The 23,511-nt window shown below is 46.0% G+C and overlaps 2 protein-coding genes across 3 annotated transcripts in view; both read right to left on the bottom strand.

The window, feature by feature from the left end:
* Nucleotides 1-7,064, bottom strand: part of CRMP1 (collapsin response mediator protein 1) — a 50,339-nt gene extending 43,275 nt beyond the window's left edge. The window contains exon 1 of one of the 2 annotated variants that reach the window (XM_085059786.1): nucleotides 6,490-7,064. In XM_085059786.1, the coding sequence (XP_084915912.1) occupies nucleotides 6,490-6,861 (372 nt within the window). In that variant the 5' untranslated portion in view covers nucleotides 6,862-7,064. Of the gene's footprint in view, nucleotides 1-3,723; nucleotides 4,083-6,489 lie in introns of those variants that run through there. The other variant, XM_085059787.1, reaches the window with a different exon arrangement.
* Nucleotides 7,065-10,814: 3,750 nt separating this feature from the next.
* Nucleotides 10,815-23,511, bottom strand: part of C4H4orf50 (chromosome 4 C4orf50 homolog) — an 84,516-nt gene continuing 71,819 nt past the window's right edge. The window contains exon 16 of the mRNA XM_085059774.1: nucleotides 10,815-15,115. The gene's annotated coding sequence lies outside the window, so the exon portion shown is untranslated. The remainder of the gene's footprint in view (nucleotides 15,116-23,511) is intronic.

Genomic DNA, 23,511 nt, shown 5'->3' with positions numbered 1-23,511 from the left:
GATGACTCCCTTTTTTTTCTGAGGCATTTGGGCACCATTTTCCTCTCCCAAATGCCTCCTTGCACTTGCTTTGGTGACTAGCTATTCTGCCTTTGCTCAGTAGAATTGTGTTCACACCTCCTCTTCACTGAGCTCACACAGATTATGTTTTAATGGGTGCAGTTGCTGCTGGAACAAACACATCTTGTAACAGGCATTTTACATGCCACATGCCTTTTTTAAACTGCTGCAATTTTGAGTTCATCTAAGCTCAAGCTTTTCTTGAAAAATGTCAAGCACTACCAAAACACAGAAGCCAAAATAATTTGTAACAGGTATTTCCATGTCATCATTTCCATTGATTCCCTGTAATATGCTGCACAAGAGGAGTATAATAGCAATGTTAAAATCAATGGGCTGGGGGGTATATCCTGGAAAATCTGGTCTGCATGAGAACATCCTGCACAACTGAAGCACAAAAGATTGCCACCTCATGCAGAAAAACACCTCAGCAATGGATGTGGTGGCTGTCCATACCACACAGGCTGAGAAACATGTTCCTGCACTCTTGGCCACCCTTACTTTGTGCACACCCTGCTCTATCCCCAGCTAACACTCCTGAACCAGTGGCTTGAGACCCTCCCACCAAGGAGTTCAACACAGCACAGAGGACGTGACTGAAGTGCTTACACTTACTGAGTCAATGCATTGCTGTTTGACATCACTAGACTGGCCTGCTGATTCAAATACAGAGGTCCTTCCCTTCCCACAACAGTCACAGCAAAAGGGCCCAGTTTCTCCAGTCTGACCCACAACCAAATGGCACCTTACACTGGAGCAGTGCTGGTGCTTTACCAACAACAGCAAGCCTGAATGCTGTATGGGACACATAAGGGGCAGCAGGAAAGTCACAAATGGGATAAAATGCAAGAAGCATGAATTTTCACAGGCTGAAATGGAAAGAAAGAAAAACAGCAGATGAAATGAAAAAAAAAAAAGCAGATTGGTAAGTGAGAGTAGGGAGATGCTCAGTGCCAAAGGGGGCTGTCTGCAAAAGTGTCTTTACCACAAGCAGTGGGAGAAGGGAAACCAGGAATAAAGCTGCTTCAGGGAAAAGAGGTGCAGAGGTATCTGTCAGGTGCTGCTGTCTGAAGGAGTCAGGAGGCGAGGCACAGTCAAACAAAGCACGAGGAAGTTATGTCCATGTGCACCAAGAGCAGTAGCCCACAAAGGATACCACAGTGCTGTCTTCCCAAAAGTGGTATCTACTTCCACACCAATCAGAGATGAAACCAGCTTCTCCCTCTTCCTTTACAGCTCCTGATGCTGCAGAGCTGATCCCAGAGGGATATTTTGGCCAGGTACTGACTGCTGGCAGTGCCTATGGGTTGGATGCTGTGGCTTGGTGCTATTCTGATGTGCTCAGGACAGCTCCTGGCCCCATGCAAGGAACACAGGCTTGGTACTGGAAAATCCCCAGCACATTATCAGCACCCAGGACACTGTCAGAAATTACTTTCTCACTTCTCCAAGGAATCCAGGAGCTGGTGTAGCTCCAAAAGCAGGAGTGTGAGTGGGGGGAAACGTTAGGAACAGTAACAAATGATATTTTTATATTATTTCATCATCACTGTTGTTGCATACTTCTACAGAGGTATCACACTTCCTTAGAGCCCAAGACAAGTAGACTTGAAGCTACTATGTATTTCCTTGGTCGAAGGATGAAACATCTGATTTACCACACTGGAATGGGGCTTCAGAAGATACAGGTAGATCCTGTGGGTTCTTGTGGCACAGACAGTGTGTACAAGGTCTTTTATAAAATGCCTGATTTGCTTTTGCTCAAGGAGAGGTAGGGCCAGCAGTATAAAAAAAAAAATTCAGTCCAGCCCTGATGCCTGCCAACTTCACTAATGTTAATTTATGCCTTTGATTTGGTCACAAAACTCAACAGTAATGTTAATGAATACTCATTTATAGAAGCTTCAGCACATCCCATTTCAAAGAGAAAAGGCTGAGGTTTGGGCTTTCCTTTTCCCAGCAATCCTCTCCCCAGTACAGAGAAGAAAATTTGTTGAGAAGTGATGAAATTATAAGGAACTGTTGATTCTAAGGCAAAGATTCATAATCCTTACAGTTTCTCATTTAACTCCAAACTGGAGAGCAAAGACCTAGCTAGGGTGGGAACCTGTTACACTGCAGCTTCAAACGAAGATTGAGCCACACACAAAGCACCTGAGACTCACCCAGAGGGTAACCAGGGCCTCCCCCAGCCCCGACATGCCCTGAGTAGCTGTAAGTCACACAACGTGTTGAGGAACAAGGCAAGAGGAGCCACCACCCAAAAAGCCACTGCAGCACCCACGTTCAGCCTGGGCCACCAGGCACTGCTGCCTGTTGATAGCGGAAACCTGGATAAATGCAGCACTTTGATATCATAAAACTCAGCTTTTAGAAGGAGGTTGTTCCCCTCCTGACCAAATATTTTGACTGAAGGATGCTTTTTTGAATATGAAGAAAACCTGGAGGAGCTCACCAGCTTTGTAACACTGGCTCCGCTAATGCAGTTAAGCACCAGGTTTGCTCGGGAAGGTGCCACACCCACCAGGCTCCTTCAGCTACCGAAACTTGCCGCGCGTCACGCCGTGCCAGCTTTCCAGGGAAAGCTCCACGAACCCAAGCAATCTTGGAGCTCACCCCGCTCCCCCGCACATCTCTGCACCAGGTGCCACAGCAGCAGTGACCCCATCACCCACTGATCCAGCCCCCCAAGAAGAAAGCAGGCAGCACCTGGAGACCAACACCGGTGCTGGGGGAAACCTCTGCCGTCTGAGCAAGCTCCGGCTGCGATTTCCCCCACCACACCCCTACCCGCCAGCTCTGCCTGTTCTTTATCCCAGCCCCTGTATCCCCAGATCCTGTGTGTATAAGGGAAAGCATATACTGTATCAAAGGACCGAGGTCCTTTTCTTTCTGGCATGGAAAGCACACTCTATTGTAGCTCCGCTCGTGTGTAAAAGCATCTAGCGGGAGACAGGCACCGATAGGAAGAGTATGGTTATGATTAACTCTTTGACTTCTGATACCCACCACGCCTGATGTATTAATAGCGCGCAGAGGTGTTGGCGCTGGCATCATGGCGCTCTTTGATTTTCCACGCTTCCCCCCACGCCCACGCTCGCCCACCTCCCATTCCTCCGCACCCTGTGCCTCCCCCGGCCCACCGCCCCTGCCCCGCCGGGGCTGCGCTGCCCCTGCCCGCTGCGGGGGGCGGCGGCAGGGGCACGCCGTGCTGCGGTGGTCCCCTCCCTCTTTTGTTCTGCCTCGCCCGGCGGCCGAGCCTCCCGGGCCGGCTCCTCGGGAGGGCGGTACCCCCAGCCCCGGCCCCGGCAGCGCCGGGACGAGCCCCCCGCCAGCCCTCCCTCCCTTCCCCGCCCCGGGCTGCAGCGAGCACACAGCGCTGAGCCCCGGCTGGGCGGCGGGCGAGCGAGGGGAGGCAGAATACAATAAAAAAAAATAAAAATATAACAACGAAATTTTAAAAATAAAATTAAATGAAATCAGTCCTTTCCCAGAGCTCCAGCGGGAGGAGGACGGGTGGCGGCGCCCGCAGCCCGGCGAGCCCCGGCCCCGCAGCCTTGGGGCTGCCCGCCGGCCCCGGGCACTGCGCTCCCGCCGCACGCCCTTCCCCGCCCCGCGAACAAAGGAGCGCGGGCAGCGCTCGCTGCGCCCGGGGCCGCTTACCGTTATGTGCGGGATGCTCTTCTTGCCCTGGTAAGACATGTCGGCTCTCCCTAGCGCCGGGAGCACGCAACGAACCCGAGGAGCGAGCCGAGCCTGGCGGAACAACACCGGCGGTGCTGAGAGGAATAATAATGCGAAGCCCGGTCGGGTGATGGGGCGGGGCGGGGGCGACCCGGCAGAGCGGTGGAATGGGGGCGAAGTTCCGTCGCCCAGAGGAAGGGGAGCCCGGCAAATCCGGCACCTTTTTTTTTCCGGCTGCAATCAAACAGGGACGCGGCTCCCGGGGGGGGTCGGCGAGCGCTGCCTCTGCCGGCGGCAGCAGCGCCCTCCCGGCTGCAGGTCGGCGCAGGATTCGCTCAGCGCAACCCAGGAAGCGTTTCCTTCCCTCCTGTCCCCCACCCCTCCGCCTGCCCCCCTTCACAGCCCATCAATCCAGCCGGAGCCTCCCTCCCTCCCGCACCGGCGCTGGGAAACGCCGCCCCGCCAGCTCCGCCGCCGCCCCGCTCGCACGCTGAGGTCACCGGCAGGATCCCACGCGTGGGTTGCCGCAGGGTGGGGACGAGGGATAGAACCCCCGGCGGCGGGTCCTGCTGTGCTACACATGGCAGTGGCACTGCCTGCGCTGTCCCCGCGGCATGGAGCCTGATGGCAATGCTCTGCGCTGTGCCCATGGCACTGACCCCGATGGCACTGCGCTGTGCTGTCCCCATACTACTAAACCTGATGGCAATGCCTTGCTTTGTCGCCATGGCACTGCCTGCTCTTTCCCCGCGGTGCTGTCCCCATGGTAGTACCCCTGACGGCACTGCCTGCTCTGTCCCTGATGGCACTGACCCAGGTGGCACTGCCAGCTCTGTCCTCACCAGCAGCTCTGACCCCAACAACACTGTCCTGCTCTGCCCTCCTTGTCACTGCCCCACTGTCACACACCTGCTCTGTCCTGTGCCCAGGGAGGTCATGGGGGATGACACAACCAGGCCGGGCCAGGTAGACGCTGTGTGAGCAGCTGCTGGAAAGGTATAGTGCTTAGTTGAATCCCTTCTGGCTTTTCTCTGTCTCACAGAGTGCCTCCCTCCACCCAAGGCGTTTGATTAACACTGCGAACTGCAGGAAGGGTAAAAGGTACTGCAAAGCTGTGCCCAAGTTAATCCCCCCAAGGGCGTGCACAGCACAACCACCCCTGTGAAACACACATAGACACAAGACATTAAACATCCAGGCCACATCCCTGACACATCTGCCCCAAAAATCCTTGTTTGAAGCTTGTAGAAAACTGGATGCCGCTGCACAGGCATCACACGTGTCTGCTGCTAAGTCAGTGGCCAAATCTTGCCTGCCTTACCCCTAACCTCCTCCTCACCTTGTTTTGGTCAACTTTGCAAGCACAGTGCGATCCAGAGGCAGTGTGCAGTGTGCTCATTATCCCAAGTCCCAGGCTGAACTAGGAAGCAGGGAAGATGGGGAGACAGCACCATGGCTGTGCTACAAGATGGGGTGTGCTCTGCCCTCCCACTGCCCCAGGGTCCCGATAGAAAAAACTCAGGAGTTCGGGTGAGCTAGAAAAGAGAAGACTGCACTGCAGCTGGCAGCCTCTAAAGGCAACCCTGAGGTCGTTGCAGAGAAAGCAGCAGCATCCCAGGCACAGTGTCCCACCAAACCCTGTCTGCTCGCTCCAGTGTCCCACCACAGCAGACGCCCACTGGGCTGCACAGGAGGCCGTGTGGCACCTACACCCAATCCCCAGGCCAGAGCAAACCAGCACCCCAGTCATGCTCAAATTGAAGAGGGGGAGAATAGAGTGGAAACTCTCAGTTCAGCCTGTGCAAAGAGCAGAGTGCAGACAAGCCACAGACGCTCTAGGCTGGGTACCAAGGGAAACGGTGCATCCATGCAGAGGCATCACTGCAAGGCCGCATTTCTTTCTAAGGGGAAATCAATGACAGCCCAGGTTCCCATGAAAGCCAGCCCCCCGGGTCTGCCTCCAGCATGCATGCCACCGGCAGGACTAAGATGGAGATGCACAGCCGTCAGGGGCCGGCAGCCCCACCGCCTCACTTCTTCCTTGAGTCGACAATATGAGTCCAGGCTGCAGCCCCAGAGGAGGGGAACCCGAGGCAGAGGTTTCGGCCGATCCTCCCGCCTTCCGCGCTCCCTGCCGGGGAGACAATGCAGGCGCACAGGGAGCCGGGGCGAGCAGGGGCAGAGCCAGGGCGGGGGGCCGGGGCAGATGCTGGGGCTGTGCCCGGGAGAGTTTCCCCGGCGAGCCCGGGAGTGCAGCGGGCCCGGCTTTGTTCCAGGGGGCGGCGGGGAGGCGCCGAGGGACCCGAGCAGCCCTCCAGCCCCGCGGCACGGGCAGGAAAGGAAAGGGAGAAAACTCATCGCCATCACTTACAAAGGAAAACGATTTCTGGGGTCGCCCCCTCCCGCCCCCGCTAAGCTCTGCCAAGTGAGGTAGTTTAGGGGCCAGCCGGGCTCTTCCCAGAGCATCAGCGTGCCCGGGAAGAGGGGGCCGCGCCTCCCCGACCTGCCGTGCCGGAACTCCCCCGCGAAGGCAGCCCCCAGCCCCCTGCGCGGGCGAGTAGGGCTTTGCGGCATGGCACGGCTCGGCTCGGCACGGCACGGCACAGCACAGCACAGCTCAGCACAGCAATCTCGGCTCGGCTCGGCTCGGCTCGGCTCGGCTCGGCTCGGTACAGCAATCTCGGCTCGGATCGCCCAGCGAACGGGGGCGGCGGCTCCCTCCCCCCCTGCCCGGGCCCCGCTCACCTGTCCATTGTCCTGGCCCTGCAGCAGCTCCTTCCCCGTGGGGTATTTGATCTCCACGCCCGGGGTCTTGTCCTCCCGGTCTCCTGGGGAGCTGATGACGGAGCCAGAGATCTCGCTGATGTCGCTGGCGGTCTCGCTGTAGTTGTCCCCTCCGTCCAGCATGTCGTGCCGGCTGCCGCTCCGCGGGGTCCGGGACCCCTTCTTCCCCACGCTGTAGGCGTCGAAGTCGATGGTTTTGTTCTCATAGGCCCCCTCCACGGAGGCGAACATTCCCCCGTATTTCTGCCGCGGTGTCTGGGCTGTCGTGCCCGGCCTAGCTAGATACACAGGCAGGTCATCTTCTTTATTCCAGTTCCTCTTTCTCTCGGCCATTCTCGCTGTCCGGATCTCTCTCTCTCTCTCCCTCTCTCTCTCCCTGCCTCCCACTTCTCTGCACCTTCCACTACCGGGATAGGCTGTTAGTGACCATAAAAATGAATGGATGGATGCAGCAGTGGCGGAGCTGGGTTGGCTGGTGGGATCTTTCCCTTAGGGAACTGCAAACGTTAACCTCCCTCCCCCCACCCACCCCCCCGGAAAAAAAAAAATAAAAGAAGAAGAAGAAGAAAAAAGAAAAAAATAGGGGGAAATAAGAGAGAAAGAAAGAGAGAGAAATAAATCCGAGCGGGATTTAAAAATAGCCGTGTTAGTAAAGAGCACGTGAAAATAAAGTACAAAGAGCGGAGCGGAGAGGGTGGCAGAGGCAGGTGATTGGAAAGCCCCTGACGAATGGGAAGAGCAGCAGCGATCCCCGAGCAGGGACCGCAGTGCACAGCTCCCCCGGTGTAGAATGATCCGGGGGGCGGGAGGCAGGGGGAGGAGGCAGGGAGGGAGCCCGCCGCATGCACACCCGGCCGGTGCCTCGGGGTCCTGCCCTGCTGGCGGGCGGGCGCCGGTCACCTGCTGCTGCGCGGCTTCGGGGGTGGGAAAAAAAAGGGAGGCGAAAAGAAAAAGAGAAAAAAGAAAAGCTCCGAACCTCCCCAGCCCCCCCGAGCGAGCCGGAGGGAGTTTCTCCCACTTTGCTCACTCACATTGCCCCCGCCCCCCTCCGCGGGAGAAGCTGCGGCGGTGCCCGGGCGGGGCGGGGGGCGCGGCCGCGGCAGCCCCCGGTACGGGCGGGGACGGGCCAGCGGCGCTGGGGGCCGGGCTGCGGCCGCAGGGAGAGCGGCGCGGAGAAGAGCGAGGGGCGGCCGGAGCGTGGGAGGAAGCACAAGCAGCCCCAGCCTCCGGGCAGGGGGGCTGGCGCTGCCCCTGCCGCAGCAGCTGGTGCCCGCGGGGGTAGCGGCAGCTCTGCTCCGCCCCGCCGCCCCCGGCTGCCGCTCCCCCGCTGCGGCGGCGCGGACACGGCGCCCGACCCCTCCGCACGCCGGGCCGGCAGCGGGGAGCAGGCAGCGGGGAGCAGGCAGGGGCTGCAGGCGGCGGGGAGCAGGCAGCGGGGAGCAGGCGGCGGGCGCCGGCCCTGACACGGAAGTGATCGCGCCGAGCGCTGCCCGAGCCCCTGCCCCAGCGCCGGCTGGGCGGGCCTGGGTGTGCGGCCCACGGCCCCTGAGAACCCGCCGGGCCCCGCGGAGGGGGCGAGCCGGGCTGTCCCCGCCTGTCCCCTCAGAGCGGCTGGTGCGGCGCGCCCCCCGGAGCTGTCCCTTCAGCACCCCGGGAGGCTGCCGGGCCGCCGCTTGCCTGCCTTCGCCTCGGCTGAAAGAGGCAAACGGGGGAGGACTTCGTTTCACTGTGAGGGATCCAAGCTCCCAAAAGCACGGGCAGGAGAGGTGGAGGCTGTGCTCCCCTCAGCTCTCCGCACAGCCCACTTCAGAAAGTCCGTCTTTACAGCCCTACCTGTCTGACAATGCCTGAGGAGATCATCGACCGAATTCACAAGTCCTTGGACACTCCTCTTCTGCACATGCAGCCAATCTCTGCCAATTGTTACAGCTTTTGACTACGCCAGTAGTTACATAAGGGACATTTTCTGTTTCCCTGAAACAGTGTTTTGTAACAAACTGGTCTGAGATTGATTACGTGACTAAGCAAATTTGAAGCAGTGGATCAATCACGAGGCCTGTTTACTGCTCATGTAAATTGTGCTGTTTGAATACAAGCCCAGCCACACAGCACTGTTGTCTGTGGTCCACAGGCATACCTGGTGGTCCCAGCACGAGAAAAATTGCAGGTTACTAATTGTAGATCAGGAAAAGTGGGAGCTTAAAGAGAGAGAGATCCCTGGGATTTCATCAGGGATGAAATGAGTCCAGATAACCATCTTTCTCATTAACAACTAGCCATGGACCCAAACCATGTGAAAAAACAGTGATGTGACATACCTGAGCAATGCCAAAGTACATCCAAGGAAAACATCTTTCTTTTCTGCATTTATAATACTGTGAGACCTGCTGCATTGAATTCCCTTTGTGTGTATTCAACACTATGGGTTTTGTTCACATGAGGGGAGTTAGGAAGCTAGTGAAAATTTCACTTATTATTGGTTATCAGCACTCTGATTTTAGTCAAATGACATCTCTGTGCATATATTGCTCAGAAGATGCCACAGCTCACTTAATAAATCATATTTCCACATTAACACGTTAATATCATATGGAGGCTTCACTGGTGTGTGTGAAAAAAGTAAGTCTGGCTTGTAGGACATTGCTTTGTTGCTTCCTTAATGTCTTCTCTGGTATGGGCAAATATTGATTTTTTTGTTCCCGATGGTAACATTGAGATTTATTGATCATGTTGGGGGAAAAAACTCAATTTGTTCCTCCACAGGACTCCAAACCCTGACAGTTAGTGAAATATTCAGGTGGTACATGGAGTGTGATGTGTGTCCTGCCTGTCCTTGCAAGTATTGAAAAAAATATTCATTTTAGGAGTTATTTCTTTGCAATCAAGAGATTAATTTGAACTTTCAGAATACAAACTGATGGTCCCATAGTAGGTCCAGTATGTTGCATACATCTGCTAAATGAAGAGCATCTTTTATTTATCATCCATAAAGCTAAGAAAGATGGACTCTGTTTACACTTGGCATCTAGTTAGATTACACTGTTCAGGTTTCCAGAGTTCTCAGGGTTTTTTAAATAAAAAAGGAATAATGCCATTTTTTCAGTATTTAGCCAGGAGATTCTTATTAATTCTGATACATAAAGAGACTCAGACAACATGTCAAATCAATGCTTTAGAAAACAGCATTCAACTTTCTAGTTAGAAATAAGCCTGAAATCTTACCAGAATCTGTCTCAGCTTTTAAATTTTTTGGGGTTTTTTTCACAACATAGCCCTTGGTTTATTAAAAACTGTTCTCAGTCACCAGATGCATACTGTTCCTTTGTTCAGAAAGAGATAAAATGGAGGGTTTAGAAGCAGACCCAATTGCCTCCTGATATGCTGGCACCATGTGAGTTTGCCTAAAAACAAGTATGCAGCTTCAGAGAAATATTTTGCTTTGGTATATGCTCTTGCAGACAGTGCATCTCATTCCGTTTTGACATTGCTTGACGAAAAGAGGACTGAACTTGATTGAAAGTGCTCCCTCTTCCTGTAGGACATTCATTCCAAATAGACTGGATGAGCAATAACAGAAAACCTAGAGACATACCTGCTTCACACAACAAAACCTTCAACATCCTGCTGGACAAAAGCCCAACAAGAAGGGTATCACATACCTGCTTGGCTTTGGTTGCAGCCGAGCTCTTGCAACAGTGTGAACTTCACAAGCTGGAACAGGACTTCCCTGGTGCAGGGAGAATATGGAATGCACATTTTTCACCTATTTTTTGCTATTGTGCATTTTACAACAGAATCATCAGACAAAAAAGGCATGAACGGTCCAAAGGGAATGCATGTGAGAGACATGAGCTCTCCTTCTTCCAGAGGAGTACCTGAGTTGCCAAGTCACTGAGTCAGTGTCCCTCTCTGCTCTGTGGGAATGCTGTATGAGACAGCAGTGTCCTCCTCCCCACACAAAACCATATCCCAGGGATCGGGGATTTGAGCTGTCTCCTGACACACAGGAACTGTGAATCCAAAACACAGCTACAAGCTGGGGGAGGATCAGGTTACCCACTTCATGAGCAGTGATTCAGCCCATAGTATTCTGCAAATTCATATTAATTCCACTAACTCAGCAGATGCTGAATGGCAGCTCCTCCACCAAGAGGAGCAAGAGCTCAGGTGTAGCAGTTTCCTTACTGTGTTAGAAGATCATGTGGCCCCTTCCTCAAAACAGACTTCTTGGGTTGCTATCCATGGATACAGTTGTATATAAAACTGTATTTCAGAAGCTGTCACCATTTTAAAGTTAAAATAATAAAATTATAATGTTTTTAATTTAAAATATGCATACATTTAATGTACAAAATTATACAAATTATACATTTAGCTAACATAGAAAAATACATCTTGTTAACAAGATAAAATGTCAACATATCTTACATAATTTGTGAGAGTTACAAATCTGTGATCAGCAAGTAGACTTTGTGACTTCATTACAATTCTGTATCCTCCTAGTTACACTGAATATTAATACATATGTACAGTTGATATCAATGGAAAAAGTCTTAAAAGTGGAAATCTTTGCTGAAGAGTTATCCAGAAGGTTTTACTGGAACAGTTAAAATATGTGGTCTCTTTTATACTACTGAAGCTTCTCACATAGCTGAGACTAATGTGACACCCAGTGACAGGGCAGTTATGGGCCAGAGTTTAAACTTTTTGCATTTATTTACAAACACCCCTCCATCCCCAGTCTAACTGGTATACCTCTTTAATAAGTATCACACCATAAATCCCAGACTTTTTGTGCATTCTTTGGTACCTCTTCAAATGGATCCCAATTTGTGACCCTAACAACTGCTCTTCATGGCTTCTGGTTACCACTCCTCTGTTGGCTGTGCAAAAGTATTAAATAGTTGTACAGCACTAGAGCTCAAAAGGCAGATCTCAGTGCATTATTCATCCCAGATTACTCATAAATACCTCAGGAGGTGGGGAAATATTTTTGTTTCAGTCAACAAATGTGTGCACTAAGTCTTCACTCCTTATTTAATTTACATGGTTTCCTTTTCCAAGTTCCAAACAAAAGACAGAAGCGGAATTTATAAATAAGCTATAAAAATCTGTTCCATGCTGGGCCTTGTCTTACACACTGCGAGCCATGTAATGATTTTCTTTTAACTATTTACATATTATTTAAAAGTTGCTTTTCATCACAGGGAGCAAAAGAGAAGACCACCACCAGTCTGATTTTCAGGCCTTCTTTTTTTTTCTTTTTTTAATTTAGCTCTTTACCAACAAATTCCTCTTAATTCCTAGAAGATAAAATTCCCTCATGAGCTAAAAGCTTATTCCACTTTTCCTAAGAGCTGCTTAGGACCATCAGTGAGTATATGAATTGCCTCACGCAGGCTTTTTTGGCACTGGAGTGGTTTTCATCTGGTAGTTATATTTTCCCTCTTTTTCAAAAGGACCACAATTCAGAATGTAGAGAAATGTAGTTGTTTGGCATCGGTTAGTGTACACTGCACAGTAACCTCTCACATTGGAATTTACATTTGCATATTCATATTCCCATAGCAAGAGTCTACATTACACAGAGAAACAATAGTGAACAGAGATTTATACCACAGATCCCAGCAATTCCAAATCAAGGCAGGTCTCCAAAACCACTAATCTCTCTGCTCCTCTCCTACAACATTTAAAGAGAACATGATGCCCACGTATCTACCACATGTGAGAATTTCTTAAGCCAAGGAGAAGCAAGCATGAAATCTTGGTCCCAAGAAAGCCAGTGGAAATTTGCCAGTCACTTCAGTAATACAAGCATTTAATCCAGTATATTTAAACCTTCTCTTTTTCTTTTCTTTTTTTTCCCTGCCTTTAACTGCAACTTGCAACTTTCCCAGTATACGTGAATCCCGATGGTAGAATTTAAGTTAGCTATATTTTTAGATCACATCCTATACAAGAAACAGTACACTCTCTTTCCTAACATTTCTACAGGGACAAAAATTCCTGTCCATAATCCCATGGCTACTGATTTCCAATGCAAATGTATTTGGAGCCAAAGGCACAATATATTTTAAAGGAATTCTGATAAAGCAGGAAAGAGATTTGGACAAATTTCTATAATCCTAAGGTCTCTTAGCCCTCTGCCTCCTTAAGGCACTAAAGGATTTCCAAAGGACTAGTGGCAAAACCCAGCATGCACATGTCCCTCCTTCCACCCCATAACCACAGTCAATTCATATACTAAAAACCTTCATCTGCAAGTGAGAAATACAGGTAGATTTATGAAACACAAAAATCAGAGTTTCCACTTTCCAAAAGGCCACAGGATAAACATCAGCCATGCCTTAGCAGCCGGTTTATCCTGGGAACTCTGCTGTATGTGACACATTTCCCAGCAACTGCATTATTCTGAATGTAACATGATTATCACGCCAGAGTCAATCATTGTACTTGCAGCATTTGCCATCCATAGTGGTGTGAAGAACAGAATTTGGGATTTAAAGGTCGCTTAAAGAGCAACCTGCAAGCTGCATTTTCAATATCTTCCAATGCTCTATACAGTAAAGTATACATAAATATGTGAACTGCCAAAGAAACCATATTTTCCATGTAACACTGCCCATCTTGTCTATTTAGGGTGACAGAAGAAGATTAGATTGACTTACAGAATTTAGCAGCATCTTAATTTTGACTAAAGAATTTGGTCAAAACAATATTGTGCATATAAAGCAATCAGAACAAAGTGCCCAATTTTTCATTCTCTGAAGGTTTACCATGAAATGACAATACATGTAAAGTATGTCCTGACACCTCTACCACAGACAGCACATTAAACAAATTAACTTCTGCTTAGTGAAAGAAACTCAAACAGGCTCTGTAACAAGTAGATATAACACTTTTCACTGTAAGGCAACTAGAAAATAATAGCTAGGCTCTCTGTTTTAGCTAGCAACATCACATTAAAAGTTTACTGCTTTCTTACAGTGATTTGAGGTAAAATTGGGATTTTAATTCTTAATCCTCTGCCACATGAAACACACCCACTGGTCTACCAATTTAATTAATAAACAGACTTTCCAATATTGGTGAGACAATTTTCACATTAGGACGTGGTAGAATTTCAAGGAGCTTAAAGTGGTAAAACCCACAAAGAATTAAGTGTGTTCTACATTCCTTACACTACCTGTTTTAAAATGAAACCTGAAGACAAATAGCTTAAGATGTTACAAAATGGACAGCTTCATTATCAACGTTTTTCATTTATGGTGGGAGATTTTGCATAAATACTAGGAAAGAGGCCTGATTTTTTAGTTCAACACTTAATTCAGAAGAAAGAAGTAGGGTTTAATTGCATGAGTGTTATAGAAATCATGTATGTTTTCAGGTGGATAGTATGCAAATGGGTAGAAACCTACACATATGTCATTGCTTTATTTTAGGAACTTGTAGTTAAGCTTCACATGTTACCATGACAACATGTCATCTTGTTACTAATTGTAATCTAGAAATGCACATTACATTAATCTGATTTGGGATTCCACGGTTTATTCTTCTGCTGCTTCCTTTCAAAGGATATCTGTAATTACTGGCAACTACACATTGTAAAGACAGCACGTCCTAGCAGTTAGCTCAACATTAAAAAAAGAAAAAAGGGAAATTCAAGTCATAAAGCAGTTATCAAAACTGAAAGTGCATCACAATGTAAGAGACAGTTTGAGAGCAGCTGCTGCAGTTCAGGTCAGCACGAGTACTGCCAGACTCAACAGTGCTGTGTGCCTTCAGTTACAGAATGGATGGAGACACCCAATGACCCCTTATGCATAGGTCTGGTGGCAGAACTCACGTTTTCCCACCTGCCCAAATGGTACTCAAAGATTAATATTAGGGGCTGTGGGTGTGTAACCTGTATTGTGCAGCACGGTTGCAAAATGTGTTTGCATCACATGTGCTACTACCAACCAGTGTGCACAAACCCACCTGTTTCAGGAAAAGCATGTGTGCCTGCAAGTGCTTTATCTGAAAGTTAAATTCAGTGTGGCCTATTCATGTGGTTGAAATACTCAGAGTATTAGGACAGAGCACTTTGATGTTCCAAGTGCCTCTCAGCACACACAAAGTACATTCCTAATTCCAATTTACCCTTGTAAAAATGCCATTCTGTCTCATTTGCTAAACAGTTTGTACCCTCAAGTATCACATCCTCATATATACTAAACATCCCAACTCAGATCAAAGACTCTTTCAGGAATGCTCAAAGCCACATGAGGCTGAAGATATTACATACCCACATGAGCAGACTTGAGAAGACAGAGATTGTGCTTAACTTGGTAATTGCTTTAAAATGCAAATGCTGAGACCCCAAGAAAACAAAACAACACAAAACTCAGACTCAGACCACAGACTGGGTTGGCCTGCACGGCCAGCTTCCACTACAGGAGGTGGCTAAAATGGCACAGATGGTAACTGAGGGCAACTTCTCACTTTTTCCCATAATGTAGCAGCTGCAGTCACCGCCAGGCCAAAGCACATTTCATCGCTCCTTCAGAGCTGTACTGTTTCTTCCGTGTGACTGATACATTCTTCCCTGGACAAGAGGAAGGAAGAGAAAAAAAAAAGGGAGAAAAAAAAAAAGGAAGAAAAAAAAAGACAAAAACATAAGGTAAGTTCCTGGATTTTCACAATTTAAGGAATTGGTTTGTATTCATTCAAGATCAAAATAAAGCATTGGGGAAGCAGTGTGCCCAGGTGCTTCCACACAAACATAGCATAATGGCAGCTCATTGTAGAAACTAAACTGTCCAAAACATATTGAGACATTTTCCCACAATTTATGGATTTAGGGTGAAAAGCATTTTAATGCTTTTCCCTTTTGCTACTCCTTCTTGTATATAAGATGAACATCCATTTGTCAATATGGAAACAAACACTCCCTGCCATTTTCCCAACACCATTTTATAACCAACGTGGCAGGGATATACAGAAGTAGTCTCATGGATAAAGTCCAACTTATGGAATGACAGCCATCACAAATCCAACTTTCCAAGTTAGTTCTACTTCTATAATGCATCTCAGAGAAATATTCACCATTTGCATCCTTCCTCAGATATTAGGTTCAAAGCCTGCAAAGCGTTCTATCAGTCTTTACAATTTCCACTGAAGCTATCATTATTATTGTCAATTTTCACCAGTGATGCACTGCCTCCATATTTAACTCTGGCTAAAACCTGATGTCTATTTGAGAAACATACATCTTAGTACATCAGGAATAAAAGAAATTACAATAGTGTTGTCCTAGGTTACAATATAGATGTATTTAGTATTCTATTACCACCAGCTGTGGGCCATTAGCTGTTATCTCCTGCTGTGACTCACCCCTGAGAACTGTCAATGAGCTATCAAGAACCAACTGCATGACTCATGGAATTATCTCATCCTATTGTGAGATGCTCCACCCAGGAGGGAGGAGCCAAGCATTCCCACCTGGATATAACCTGGCCTGGGAACTGCCCAAGTCAGCTCTGTCTACTGATTCCCAGAGGCCAAAAGCTGCCACTGGAGCTTCAGCTGGAGACCAGACCTTCCACAGGATTACTGCTTCAACCTATACTTCACTTGGACTGCTGCCACCACCCTAACAGGATGTCAGGTTGTATCTACCCTGTTAGTGCTTTTCCTTGTATTATTTCACTTATTTTTAATTTTCCCTATTAAATTATAATCCTGACTTGTGATCTCCTACTGGTTTGTTTTCAAACTAATTCAAGTACACAGGATTTTATTTAAAATTTTATGTTGCAATTATTATTGTAATAACTGGCTGGTGATAGTAATTAACTGTCATTGCTAAAATGTGTCCCAGTTACCAACATGCTGCCCAAAAGAGAAAAATTAAAAACTGAGAAAGAAGAGAGCCTTTATGGCTTGTACTTCAGGATGGAAAGATTTTTCCAATCATGAAGAACAGAACTGAAGAAAAATCCTGCAGAGTGTGGCAAAGTAATAAAGGGGAGGTCATTGTTTTTGGAGAAGCAGCCAGATGGGTTATTGTAGGACACAAAACCAGTAAAATATGCCAGAGTTAGTCACTGATCCAGGAGAGTGCCAGCTGGGCAGGAGGACATCAAGGATTCCTAGTGATGAGAGGAATTTAGAGCCCTTGCATACTCCCTAGTTCAGCTCTCCTTCTTGGATCAGAAACTGGTAAATGTTCAGACTTGCTTTTCATTCAAAACACCACCAGAAGCTTTCTGCAGCCTTTGTGAGACATTATACATTAATTCTGCCTCTGCTGTAGGTGCATCCAAACAAAACTGGTTTTAGAATTCTTTCTTTTTGCATCTTCTAATAAAGTCCAGACTGTACTGCAAACAAAGAAAATCCATTGCAGTTCATACTTACCTCCAAGCAAAGAAAGAGAACACTGCTAGAGTCTCCATAGATCATGTTCTTTTTGATTAATGTCTTTGTAGTCTAAGTGCAATCAAAACAACACACAAGAGAACACACTTTCAGTCTTTGCTATCCACACCTTCCAAGGCTGTTTCAGGACATCAGGTACTTATTTATAACTAATATTATGAAGAGAAATACGACTTAGTAAAAGCAGAGCTGGCCTTGTATTTTGGGATGGTCTGAAATACATCCCTTTCTCTCCTCTTCTAGTCATAATGAAGTTTTCTCTCTGTGATCCAATTACTGTACATGGGTTCTGGGGAGGATCAGCAGGGTGTCTCTAGGTCCTCCTAAAATTTAGCTTTATTTTAGAAGACAGAGAGGTTGCAATTTTATTTCCTTGACTGGTTTGCAGAGGAGCTACCTACTGTTGTCTGTTGTCATTTTACTGACTTGTTCAAAAGGAAGAATGTCCCTAAAGTACCAGGGATACTTGTAATTGAAAATTGTGTTTGAAAAAACTATCACTGAAAACTGGTGTGGCCAGAATAATGGAAATCTGATTCAAACTTCACTCATTCAATGAACTTACGGGTTTTTGTACTTTAGTGGTCACATCTTTTGTTATCCACCAATTGAAATTTATACTGAGTTCTCTAATTTTCCAAAATTGGGGTTAAAGAATATTTGTCAAACACGCGCCTCTAGGGTTAAGAGCATTTAGAATTGTAAAAGTCACTATTTGCATAATATTTCCGCCAATTTTTATTCTATTTTTCTTGAAATGTTAGCTGCCAGTTATCCTTTCTCCTTTTGTCAGATCCTTCACATTCCCATTCAAAATTCTTTCATCCTCTTAGTCTTTTCTTGCTCCTTCTTATGTGAGTTATTCACCCCTCCTTTTATTGTCCACCTGAAGTCTTTATGAAGCCTTGTGCTCCTTGTGGTCTTATTTCCCTGACAAATTTATGCTCCACCCCTCTCTTATTCTTTTTCTTCACACCACTTATCTAACTAAGAAGTGTGGAACATAAACCGCTAATGAATTGTTTTGTAATTACTCTGGTCAGGGAGGGAGTCTCTCTTGTGAAATGCTCAACGAAAATAAGAAAGGTCTTTATGGTGTTACTTTACCAAAGAAAAATATCGACCAAGCATTTCCAGGGTTCAAGCACAAAGGTGTAGTTTCCAACCATGCATCACTGAGATTAAAAACCAGCTGAGTCTTTATCAATACTGTACCTAAGAGCTTCAGGATGGGTATTTGTGATGCTCAGAAATTTGCTGGCCTCCCATTCTTTGGTAGGGTTAAAGCAAATGGCTGAGCAATGATGCAGAGGCTGGGCTTGTGCTCCTTCACATCACAAGCAAAATCAATTTCAGTCACCAACACAAAGAACTGCTAATGTAGAAGGTCATTAAACAAAACTGATTTCTCTGTGGCACTGGAACCTCAAAGGAAACCTTGAAACATAAAAGTGATGAGTGTGCACTGCTCTCTAAGCCAGAACCAGATTATTTCCAGCATAACAAAGATCAGTGATCCATATTCATGCACTCATTTGATCTCTAATCTTTACCACCTCTGTAAGCCACCAGCATTTATTTCTTCTTGCTGCTCCCAGTCCTTCACATCTGTACTTGTTCATTCTGTGCTAAGTATCAGGAAACTGTAAGATCATAGGAAAGAACTTCAGAAGGTCATTTAGATCAACTACTCAAAGCAGAGTCAGTTCCAAAGTCAGAGCAGTTTGCTCAGGGTTTACCTAATCAAATCTTGAAAACCTCCTGAGATGAAGAATGCACAGCCTTCCTGGGCTGCCTGTCCCAATGCTGGGCTGTCCTCATGAGGGAAATGGTTTTCCTTTATCCAGTCTGAGCTTCTCTTTTTCACCTTATTCCCTGTGTGTCTCACCCTCTCACCATGGATCACTGTGAAGGGCCTGGCTCTCTCTTCTTTATGGTTCTGTGATTCTCAGTTGCTGCCTCACCATTTCAGGAAGGCTGTTGTGAGGTCCCCTCAAAGCTGGCTCTTCCTCAGGGTGAACCAGCCTAGAACCAGCCCCTTGGCCTCTTCTCACAGGACAAGTGGTCTTCTATCTCAAGTATCTAAACTACCATTTTTAAGGAAGCTCACAGAGCACCAGTACTGCCAGCCAAGGCCATTGCTGTCCCTTGGCCAGCTCAGCTTTTTCAGACAGATGATGGAAAGAATACAGTTATTAAAATAGTAGTGACTGCTCTATGTAAGCTCATCCACCTCAGCTCATAGTGGTGGAACAAAACTAGCACTGACCACCTCTTAAAGACAGCTGTCCTGCTGGACTCCTCCACTCCAATCATCTCCCTGGAGAGCAGAGCTCTGTGCCCACTGCCAGTGTCCATGGTCTCCATCCCCTGCAGGGCACAGCGTGGCAGAAATTCATTTTCATCCCATTGAGGAGGTACAGCAATAAAAGCTTTGCAAAAACTTTCAGAGTGTGCACTGAAGTCGGAAAGGAACAAGCCAGTTTAGAGATTTTAAAGACAAACAGCATCTGGAAGGAAGAAAACTAAGAGCTGCAGGACTGCACACATATTTCTAAAATCTCTATGGCATCTTCAAAGAGTGCCTGTGCTCATTTAGATGGTGGAAGATCATTATTTTCAGATCACTGAGCCCACCTGTAATAAATGCACACAAAGGATTTGAAATCAAATATTTCCTTCCATTTAGAAGACAAAGATTGTAAAAGGAGGATGTTATTTTATTCTGATCATCTGAAAGAAAAGAAATATGGTGATAGCACCATAAAAACATATGACTTAAATAATGTCTGATATCTCAAGTGGGTATAGGTGACAGACCATTCTGCACTTCCAACTGCTCCAGTGTCACTTCAGAATAATATCAGTCAAAGTATATTAGGAACTTCCCCAGCATGTAACACAGCATTAAAGATATGAAATCACCAGGACACTGTGGCTGCTCAGTACCTCAGCCCTGATGTGTAGGGCCAGAAACACTGTATTTCCATTGGTTTGTAGCACTAGAGGTATTTAAAGTGAAGAAATTGCAAATTCGGGAAATTAATAAAACTTCTTTATATCCAGCAAAGAAATTAGTATTTTTGCTATTTGTGAATAAATATTTGAAGAAGACACCATGCAACGCCTGAAAAGAGTTTCTGCTGTAAAATATAAAAGAAGTACTCTGCTGTGCCTCTGCCCTTATCAAGGGTCACAGATTATCCTTTCTTTGGAACCACTGAAGCACCACCAGTTTTTACCACTATTCTGGAGCTACAGTAGCACAAATGAGAGAAAATGCCAGGCAAGGGGGCCTGTGCTGTTCTTTAGTATTTTAGAATAAAATTACAGATATTTTACTTGGTATAACTAATATAGTCCTGACCATCCAGTCATTTTATAATTTCTATTAATTACAGAAAATCAATGTGTTTATGGCATGCACACACTTTAATAGAAAATTATCTACCACAAATTGTTTAATATGAGTTTTATAGTACCTTATTTTAAAACATAAACCTCTTCATTTTGGTTACCTGCAAGTAGAAAAACTGGGAAAAAAAGTGATTACAAGAGAGGAAATGTTACAAAGCTGCATTTTGCTGCAATACACATGGGATCCCTCAGCTGTTTGGTAAAGAAATGCTATATAACCAAAAGCATAATCTTTGCTAAAACATTTGATTTCTGTGCTTGGTAAAAAAAAAAGGAGATCAAATAGTATTCAATGCAGTCTTCTCATTCACAAATTGCTGCTTCTGAAATGCATTTCTACTTGATGGATTCACTTTGGAGCTCAAGAGGTGTGAATCTCATTAAACTCTCAATGAAGACGTATTGATCCCAATTATAACCAATGGCCAACTGAGCTTGCAGATATCTCAGAGGAAAGGAATTATATCCAAGGGAAAAAAAGCCCCAACAACCAACTAACCAACCATGCATGCTGAAAACCACAAATCAATTATGTTCTCTTCTGTTAGAAAATTATATTATGTATTTCTACATTTTTCTGCTTAATAAAGGTATTAAATATAGACAATATTACATATATAGATCTCATTCAACATCATTGCTCTGGCTTTATGTCAGTTTCCTTCTTACAAAATGAATGGTGTAATTCTGGAAAAATGAATTCATGAAAGATAAATGAGCCTTGTCTTACTCAACTCTATGGAAAATACATTATTTTCATTAACAGTAGAATATGGGCAATATACAATGTACAAGCAGTGCTGCTATTTAATGCTACAGAGCTCTTCATAAAAATGTCACACACACTGAGACACTTTCACACTGCTTTGAGAAGAACAACTTAAGAGTCTTAATTAGGGTTGGGTAACTATAGTGAAGAGGACTTACAAATGTGAGTCTTGTAAATGTGCATGGGCAGTTGAACTCACTGTCGTGCTGAACATCATTCTGGGAGTTAATTTCTTCTGTTAATGGTGTATCAATATATATAATACACTTGCTTGCAAAAATTGTCTTCTAGAACAATGTCCCTGCAATCCTTTGCAGCTCTGAGATGCAAATGCTTACAGAAGGTCCCTGATGTCTAACCTCCTGCTCATCAAATATTCCACAACTTTGCAGACAGGCAGCAGTAACAGCTACAGTTATGAGATCAATTGCTAACCCAAAATCTTGGACATGCAGCCAAGGATAACTGGCTTGCCAAGAGGCTTAGGGTGAAACGTGCTGATATGAGGCAGTTCAGCAATTTAAAATGACAAACTAGGAAACCTTGAAGACTGATCACAGATTGTTGGAACACACACACAGAAGAAGAAAAACCAGCTGGATTTTTTTTTTTTCTTAAGATAGTGTTCACCCAGTGCTGGTCCTAATTAAGGAGTGGCTCTATTCCAATTTAAAATAAGAAACAATTAAAACACCTTTGTATTCAAAGGATCTTCCACAGGACCCCATTTACTTTGCTGATTTGATTTTCCTGTAATGGCACTGCCTCATTTAGACAGCTCCAAGCTTTTATTAGCCTTGAAAATCTAACAGCACTTGTTAAACACAGACACTATTTTGTGGTAAATTATGCACATGAACTTAGCATTATTTACATTTCTCCCATTAAGACAATCATAATTTAAAGGCTAATGTAAATGAGTTAATATCATACCATAGAGACAGTGACAGCATGACATGTCCAAACACGATGGCAGAGTGGTACCTTCTATTTATCAGGCACATTGATTTTGAGAAGCATCTCACAAGGATGCAACCCAGTACAATGGAAAAGCAAATTCCAGAAGTATTATCTTTTCAAATCAAAAATGGAGAAAAACCCCATTATGTGCATGTTCTGCTGAAGTTAAAGAAGTGAGCATTATGAAGAAATGACCAACAGTAATTGACAGTAGGAGCAACCCACAACAAATAGTTGACATCTAATGTAATTCACTGTGTGCTTTAGTACTATAATGCATCCAATTACAACTGAGACACACAGTGTTTCTTCCAGTGCTGAAAATGCAGCAGCTAGATTGATCCACAAGAGTCCCACAGCTTCCCTCCCCTGCAAAAAAATGCCAGAAAAGTGTGTTCAACTTGGTTATTTTCAAATCCTTCACCTTACAGTTTCTCAGGGAGGCACCCTTAACATCGAAATCTTCATGATTAGATTGTGCTGGCAATGTGTGACATCATTCTCACAGAGCAGCTGTAGAACACCACTGGAACAGATATATTTGCAATAGGTAACAGCCATGAATCTTGTAAAAACATGCTTACCACAAGGTCTAAGTACAGCCATGAAAATATGAGAGACCTGCTGGGATTGAAGAGCACAAATTGCCAGCAGGACAAAATAAGGCCCTTGGAAGTGAAGGCTGTTTGAGCCCTTCAGTCTCTGAACATGCTATCTCTTTCCTAGATGACCCTCCCAGGCAGTTCTATTCACATTTGCATGGTAACAGCTGCACACAAGACCGAGGGGTGTATTGATCTAAGCCACAAGCACCCTTTGGGCCAGAGGGGCTTTGTCCTCAGGACACCAGTGATGCCTGCAAATGCAGACCTGCCCATTGTCCTTCAGGGATTTTAATGATCTGAAAGGCACTGCAAATATCCTACAGAAAACCATTCATTTAAATTATTTGACTTAGGGGAAGTCACAGGCTTCTTTTTTTTTTTTAAGTCAAGGTCATTAAGAATAGCTCACTCAATACGAGACAAGATTTTATGACTCACAGGAGACTGGAAAATTCAGCAGCAACACTGCATATTTAGAATATAATGTTTAGTCATCAAAGACATTTTCAGAGTTATTGCCTCCTCCTTAGACACATTTTTTTTTAATTGCTACAACAGAGCTGCAGCAGTAACAAAGAAATGTCTTCCCCTAAAATGCAAAGTCATCGGAGTAACTGATCAGCAGGTTTGCCTTGCTTCTGTCAACCTAAGGAAAGCAGGCAAGTGAATTCTCATCTCAGCAAAGCATTTTTTATCCCACTACCTCTCCAACCATGCAGAGAACAATGACGTATTTGCATCCAGAGCAGATTAAGCAGCATCTGAAAAGGAGGGTTTCTAGATGTTCTGCACCCCATAGCAAAAGCTTAG

The sequence above is a fragment of the Lichenostomus cassidix genome, chromosome 4, assembly GCF_008360975.1.
Source record: "Lichenostomus cassidix isolate B80296 chromosome 4, HeHo_3.0, whole genome shotgun sequence".
Classification (NCBI taxonomy): Eukaryota; Metazoa; Chordata; class Aves; order Passeriformes; family Meliphagidae; genus Lichenostomus; species Lichenostomus cassidix.
This window is presented reverse-complemented; position numbering and strand designations above follow the sequence as displayed.